General features: G+C 34.5%; 1 protein-coding gene and 1 long non-coding RNA gene across 4 annotated transcripts; one reads left to right on the top strand and one right to left on the bottom strand.

The window, feature by feature from the left end:
• Positions 1-230: 230 nt before the first annotated feature.
• LOC109581367 (uncharacterized) lies at positions 231-904 on the bottom strand. The gene is made up of 2 exons (XR_002184601.1): positions 824-904; positions 231-733 (listed from the first exon to the last, which is right to left on the bottom strand). It is a non-coding gene; the product is annotated as an uncharacterized LOC109581367 (long non-coding RNA).
• Positions 887-6,027, top strand: LOC109581366 (uncharacterized). 3 transcript variants are annotated; one of them, XM_019995424.1, is made up of 6 exons: positions 887-972; positions 1,423-1,918; positions 1,970-2,050; positions 2,099-5,469; positions 5,532-5,595; positions 5,649-6,027. In XM_019995424.1, the coding sequence occupies exons 2-6, from the start codon at positions 1,600-1,602 to the stop codon at positions 5,951-5,953; spliced, it is 4,140 nt and encodes a 1,379-aa protein (XP_019850983.1). In that variant the 5' UTR covers positions 887-972; positions 1,423-1,599; the 3' UTR covers positions 5,954-6,027. The 3 variants fall into 3 exon arrangements, with proteins under 3 accessions (XP_019850983.1, XP_019850985.1, XP_019850984.1); XM_019995425.1 differs by having other exon boundaries at positions 934-972; positions 1,495-1,918; XM_019995426.1 differs by lacking the exons at positions 5,532-5,595; positions 5,649-6,027 and having other exon boundaries at positions 2,099-4,266; positions 4,566-4,679.
• The last annotated feature ends 1,680 nt before the right edge of the window (positions 6,028-7,707 follow it).

Raw genomic sequence — 7,707 nt, 5'->3', positions numbered from 1 at the left:
CTGGATGATTGGTCACCACCTAGGCACCAGGATTGGTCTTCCTCCCCAGGATGTTTCTCGCCATCTCCTCCAGAGGCTCTCAGTTACACTCTGGCGTTTTAATGCTCAGATGTGGCTGAATAGGACTCTACCTGTCCTGCCCTCTGTGGATGGGCTGATTTAACTTTTCTCTCTCTCTCATGTCTTTCTCTCTCGTCTTTATTCTTCTTTTGTTTCTTCTCTCCTTTCCATTTTTGTGATTATGGGTTTCTCCCCCTTTTCCCACATCTCTCCTTCTCTCTCTCATAATAATAATAATAATAATAATAATAATAATAATAATAATAATAATAATAATAATAATAATAATAATAACCACAACTAAATAAATGTCAAACAAAAACAATAAACAATTATTGCCTTTTCCCACTAATCAATAAGAATGCATGGAATGATGAAATACATAAGTATGAATAAAATGATGGAAGGCTACGATTCTGTATATAAAGGCCATGCATTTGTACCTAACAGGCTGATCTTCATAAATTAATTGTGCTCTCTTTATTACCTTTAAATAATTGTATTTTCAATGGTCTACTGCGTCTATGTAGATAATCAGTGATGAGTGGTTGGAGTGAGTCTGATTTGATTGAAGTAAAGACTCATTTATATCAATACCGATAAGTGATTCAATGTGTCTGTGGAACTTTAATGATTTGAGAAGCTTGCATTCAGCACAGCCCATGTCAATTACCTGTCGGCATTGAAAATGGGAAGGATCTTAAATTTTCAAATAATTAAAAAATAACTCTGCTTTAAGTTCATAGTAGATTACTATATTTACTTTCTTTGGTTCTATTTTTCTAGATAGTTCCAGTACGGCTCCATAACGTTGCTGGTATACAGGTGGCCTGAATAAGATAGCAGCAGCAGCAGAGGTGTCCTCCAAATCATCCATTTTCCTTATGAAACTGAAAGATTACGGAAAATAAGGTATTAGTCTAGATCTATTAAATCTACACGTGAAAGCACGTGACCAACAAAATTCATAAACAAACCTTGTTGTGCTGTATCTGGACTCTGGAGTGGTGTATAATGATGTATCATGTAAAGGTACATCATTTTTGATAGAATGGCTGACTCTAGGAGTGGTGGTATTATTAAAGGCAGGTCAAATGACTTCCTAGGCTAGAAATCGCTCTAGTTCATAAAAAAGACATGCCCAGTTTGAGAACATCTATAATTTAGTTTAATATAAAAGTTAGTGAATGGCATATAAATTTTAAGCTTGTAACTTCCTCATAAGGAATTTTAAAGCAAAGATTGTACATATAAACACAATAGCTTGATTTGATAACATTTATGGGGCATTATGGGAAATAGTGAGCTTATGAAAACACATTAGAGTTTAGCCAATGTTTCTCATCCTCTTACCTTATTTAGTAAATATTGGCATTTGGCAGATGCTATTAATAGATGGGAGATTTGTTACTATTAATAGATTCTTCTCAGCAGAAATAGTTCCATAACGCCGTAAACATACTCTGTGCTGGTCAACTGTAAACACCACCACTGGCCCATCACTGAAGACAACACAAGAGCAGTATCATATGAGGTGCAATGGCTACAGCATCAGATTCATCATCACCAGAATATGTTACACTGGAAAAAATGCTCAGTACTCTTGTTGACAATTTAGCTGACCATGCTGATGTTATTCCTCAGCTCAATACTCATCTATTATCATCTGGCCTCATTACTAGAGGAGAATATAATACAGCTCAAATTCCTAAGAATCCTTATGAAAGATGTAATAGTATGCTGACTCCGGTACTAGCAAAGGTTAAAAGCAATCCTGGCTGCCTTAATTCTTTAATTCAATCATTGAAAGATGTAGGATTAAATGATATTGTTTTTAAACTAAAGGACAAGTTACAAAGTAGATCTAAATGCTAACTATGATTCTTGTTTCATTCAACATTTCTTTTAGGTGAACAGCAGTCAAGAGAAAATGAAAAAGAATGTGACTACAAAACTGACTCAACCTATGGCAAGAGCAGTCTTGTTTATGGTAATTAGAATCTTTTTGAATCAGGTATTTATTGTTGCTATTATACAGGATCAAATACATTGGATGATGATGATGAAGAATGCACAAAGTCATTAAGTGCCATTTTCTCTACTGATGAAGTATTACATTCACTACCTTTTCCATGTGTGCAATTACCACCAAACCTGACTTATGCCTTGATTAAGAAAATGTTAGAGGAAGGTTTAGAATCTGTTAGTGAAATGATCACAAATCTTTCAGGTGACAATGATACACAGAGTAGCATAATGGCTTTGCAACAGTTTAGTGAACAATTTTCCTTTGTTCTGAAACTTCTTAAAGAAAATTCAAAGTCCACCAAAGTTAATAACGAACAAAAAGTAAGACGTAAAAATCCAAACAATAATCCTAGATTAAATCGTGATGTCCTAGTTCGTAATTTTATGAAAGGCAATCATGACTTAGCATTATCGTCTTTACTCAGTTGTACTGACAGTGCATATTTAAAGACCATAACTAGTTCAGATGTTTATAAACCAAACCTGCTGCATTGGGCTGCACATTGGGGATGGATTGATATAATTGAAAAGCTGATTGATGACCATGGCTTTGATCCAATGTCTACAGATTTCAATGGTGAAACAGCTGTTTATTATGCTGTAAAAGAATATGAGTTTGAAGCTTTTGAATTATTGGTCACAAAATATCATTGTAATCCTCTTCATAAAAATGCAGCTGATGAAACTCCACTTTTTATGGCAATAAAATGTGGAAGCTTTGATGTATCTATTATCAAGTATTACATAACATCATTAGGTTATGATGGTAATACTATTTGCAATGGTAAGCCCCTTGGAATTCTTGCTGCAGAGTATGGCCGACTTCACATATTAAAATATCTCATAGAGGAATGCAAATTTGATGCTAACAAAATGTGTTCAGAAAATAATTCAGCTCTTGATTTTGCAGCAAGATCTGGGAATTATGGCATGGTAAAGTATTTGATATTAGAGCACAAGTGTGATCCTAGTCAAGAAAAGGATTGGTACAGCATGAAGCCTCTTCACCATGCATCAGAGAAAGGGCACATTTACATAGTCCGCTATTTAATTTCAGAGTGTCATTGCAATGTACATGATACAGCAAAAGGTTTATCTTCCCTTCAATATGCAGCAGAGAATGGACATATTGAGCTAGTTAAATATTTTGTTGTAGAATGTAATTGTAATCCTGAGCCTGCACTTTGGCATGCTGGAAGCCTTGAAATATTACAATTTTTGAGTAAAAAAAGTGATAAAAATCCAGATTACAATGTTTCCCTTGCAAATGCCATTAAAGGACAACACATTGATGCTGTCAAATATCTTGTGGAAAAATGGGGGAAAGATACAGATCTATGTGATCAATTGTTTCAGGCAACTCGTAATCACAACATTCAAGCAGTGGAGTTTTTGATTAATGAATGTCAGGTCAATGTAAAAAGCATAGATAACAAAGGAAGAACATTGTTACATTATGCTGCAGAAGGTGAATATACTGAGAACAAATTGTTTGTTCTTCAATGCCTTCTTGCTACTGGTCTTGATCCATTAATAAAAGATGAAAAAGGTGACACTGCATTGGATATTGCTACTAGCAGGGGTTGGATGACAAAGGATATATTTGACACTTTTGGAACAACAAAAACAATGTATCCTGTTGATTCATACGTAAACATTATGATAGTGGGAAACAGTGGAGCTGGTAAAAGCACGCTCGGTAAGGTCATTGAAAAAACTACAGATGACTCTTACAAAGAAACAATTGATGTTTGTCCTAATGAAGTTGAGCCACTTACTGCAGGCATAGTTCCCATTAAGCTTGATCACAAACAACTTAGAAATATTGTTCTTCATGACTTTGCTGGCCACTCAGAATACCATTTAAGTCATACTGCAGTTATAGAGAATATTTTAGAAGGAGCAGGTGCTGTCATCATTATTGTAGTTGACGTATCAAACAGTGACTATTTGATACACCTTAAGCAATGGCTAGGAGTTGTTAGAAATGAAATACAAAAAGCAAAATATGATTGCCATATAATTGTAGTTGCAAGTCATGTTGATTGTTTAAGCTCTGATATGGAGAAAGAGACAATCATAGGAAATATAGTGTTGGAACTAAATGATGAAGGTGACATCGAATATTTGGATTGTCGTAAACTTTGTGGAGAGAGATTGGATTCATTTTTTTTGAAGGTACAAAATGCTTGTAGTGTGATTCGTAATAATGATAAAAGGTCATTGACATTGTATTGCCACATGATGTATAACCTATTACAGAGTAGTCAAAAAGAAGTTTTAACCTTAATAGACATAGTTGATGATCAAATAAACAAATATAATCATGTCTTTCTTCCTTTTGATGCCAAACTAATATTTAACATATTGTCTTCTTTGCATTCAACTGGGTTAATTTATTACCTCAATTGTGAAGATGTCGATGATGAAGATGTACTTTATCTTAAATTAAATTACAATGATTTTTCACTATGTAGAAATGTGGCCGAAGATTCTAAAATATGGGTTGTTAAAAACAAAATGAAGTTTCTGAAATATGTAAATGGTATAATTTTCTCACCTAAAACATTTAAAGAAAATCCTAAAATTAAAGAAAATGGAATCATTACAGTTCCTTTTCTAAAAAGTCTATTTCCAGAAGAAGATCTAATTATGATTATTAGTTTTCTGGAGAGTATGGGACTCTGCCACATTGTATCCCCGCTCTTCTTGCTACAAACTAATCTTTTGAAGGAGAAAGATCAAATCAGTCCCGAAGATGTCCTTTGCTTGTTTTTTCCTTCACATGTTGATCTTCCAAGACCACAAGATGATGATAGTTTTTGCTTTGGCTGGTTCTTAGAATGCATAAAGGGTCATCAGTTGTTTTCTCAAAGGTTCTTCAATTCTCTTATATTGCATCTTACCCTCAAGCATTCACCTGAAGAAGCTGCAGGCACTGTATATCATACACGCCAATGTAACTATTGGAAGAATGGAGTAAAATGGTGTAATGAGAATGGTGTTGTGGCATCATTAGAACTTGTCAATGACAGTCGATGTGTTTTGATTGTAATGTCATGTGATGAAGGTGATGAAGAGTCAATGATATCATTGCGACGAACTATCATCAAAGATGTGTTAAGTATTTGCAGAAAGTATTGCCCAACTCTGAAAGTGGAAGAATTTGTCATTGATCCAGATTGTTTAAAGCAGTACCCAATTGAGAAACCCAGAGAAACAACAGCTTATTGTGTAAAGAACATGAGGAATAAAAAAAAAGACTCGCATATTAATCCTACATACCCTATATGTATATCCTCCAAAACCAAAAGAGGGAAGCGCATCTGTGATATTCTACCTCATGAACCCGATTATGATAATCTCTCTATTTTTGGAGAAGTAAACATGTGTTTTAATGTATATTAATTTCATTAGTACTCTTGGCTATATGTATCATATAGGGAGAACAATACTGTGGCTCAAGAACTCCCCAAACTAATAATGACAACAGACAAAAAGAATTGAGTAAGTTTGATATACTTATCAATGTTTTCATGATTAATATTAAATATCATAAGGTATTAATAACTTGGATTTCATTGTTGACACGTTAAGAAATAATTATTTCCCCGATCGCTACTGGAAAGAACTTGGCCGTCATCTAGGACTTGATGAATCTACACTCGATGACATTGACGAAGAATATGGAACATTAAGAGAACGCTTTAAAAAATGTCTGCATATTTGGCTGAAAAGAGAAGACAGTACCAAGCAAACTAAATCATGGAAAACACTTGTTGAAGCACTAGACAATATGGGACAAAGAGGAGTTGCTAAAAGTATTAGAAGTGAAACATTATCTGATCGAGATAGTTATTATTAATTCATTTATACTATTGTTTTTGTTTTAGATATTATTTTTGATAAAATGAGATATTTTGCTTGTAGTAACATAAACAATGTCATCATAATGAGTGAAATGAATCACTCTTTTATTACATACAGGACAAGGAAAGCGAGAGAGTAAGCTAGTACATTAGCAGCAATACAATAATAACAAAATAAATGTCTACAAGTTGATACTTGAGGTAGTACTGGTGCTCCATTACAATACACACAAACATTAGGAGCTACTGCTGTCTCTCTATCACCAACCAAACTGTGAAGGATCTTATTATAAGAGTTCTTTAATGATTGTAGATTGAGTAGTGGTAACACAGAGAAAAGAAACTCAGAAAACCCAAACCAAATGATTTCCCTGTTCATGTAATCATAACTCAGTTCTCGTAGTACCTGAGGTCTAGATGGAGTCATTTTGAGATTTAAAAGACACTCTCTCAGCAAGGGATAATGACCATAAAGAAGTAACGAGCAGAAATTTAATAAATTTCAACAGATACTATTAACCATGTAACCCCTTATTATGAATAATATACATATACGTTATGGTATATTATATTATGTTCTAGTCCCATGATTCTTCTTCTTCAGTGACAGCAGCTGGAGTGTCACTAGGAGGTGCTCCCTCTCTCTCCTCCTCCTCCTCTTCGCTGCTGCTCTCTTCATAAAATATAGCATTCATTGAATCCTCTGATAGTATTAAACTGGAATGTTGTCTCAGTGCCTCACTACATACAAGTACATAAATTAAACTAATACATGTGTAGATAATAAGTCCATTCCTTCACTGTGTACTATCAAGAGTACTATAATACACATGTATCTACTCTTGGTTCTATTCTCAGCCTTTTGAGTCGATTCCAAGCTCAACTTTTCAAGTTATAGCCATTTTAAAAACAGGCAAATTTTTGAAAAATACCCATGGTATAAAAACAAGTGTTGGAGGTTAAGCTCTACTAGTTTCAGCAGTGCCAGTTGGTTAATGATTAACAATGTATTGCTTGATTTACCATTTGCAATGTATGTGTAAATGATTTTTTACCTAATCAATTTACTGCATACGTACATGTACATCTATATTTAAATTACTGAATAGGTACTGTATAGCGAGAAATTTTGGAGGGAGTTAAATTCAGTGAATTGCTAAATTTTAGTGATTGGCAAATCTTAATTTGGCGAATTTGTGGCCAAGTGCCATTGAGCATGGACATGATGGCTCAAAATGGTAGATTTTATTTTGGTGAATGGCTATCAAAACACCAAATTTGCCAAATTTAACCTCCAAAATTTCCTGCTATACGGTACAAGCTACTATTACCTGATGTCAGTAACACTATTGGTTAGTTCCTGTATCACTGGAAACATTAATAACTCATTGAGTTCTATCCTAATGAAGTCACGATGTCTCGGGGACTCTGTGAGTCCAGAGTTTTCATGACTCCCGTTCTCTATAGTCGGTTCCCCTCCGATCTCAAGGTATCTGTTCCTCTCTCTCCTCACTAGTACTCGTAGGTAATACTCCGCCTCGTTGAAGAGCCTCTCTGATTGAGTGGGTGGATCAGGTTCATATGGAAACTCACACTCGTAGATCTAGTGACAAAAATAATTTGAAATATATTCCAGCTGTACAATAATGACTCTTCATTACCAGTTCATATGGGCTCCCTAATCTCTCCTCCTCTTTTTCATCATTACTATCATCTTCTTCATCTACTAAAAGGAGCAACTGTCATATTC

This window comes from Amphimedon queenslandica, unplaced genomic scaffold, assembly GCF_000090795.2.
Source record: "Amphimedon queenslandica unplaced genomic scaffold, v1.1 AMPQUscaffold_13445, whole genome shotgun sequence".
Classification (NCBI taxonomy): domain Eukaryota; kingdom Metazoa; phylum Porifera; class Demospongiae; order Haplosclerida; family Niphatidae; genus Amphimedon; species Amphimedon queenslandica.
This window is presented reverse-complemented; position numbering and strand designations above follow the sequence as displayed.

Bases quoted from the DNA above. Each gene is read 5' to 3' on its own strand.
- LOC109581366 (XM_019995424.1), top strand. From the start codon at position 1,600: ATGGCTACAGCATCAGATTCATCATCACCAGAATATGTTACACTGGAA. The intron at 1,919-1,969 runs GTAGATCTAAAT...CATTTCTTTTAG, and splicing joins ACTAAAGGACAAGTTACAAA to GTGAACAGCAGTCAAGAGAA. The intron at 5,470-5,531 runs GTAAACATGTGT...TGTATCATATAG, and splicing joins ATCTCTCTATTTTTGGAGAA to GGAGAACAATACTGTGGCTC.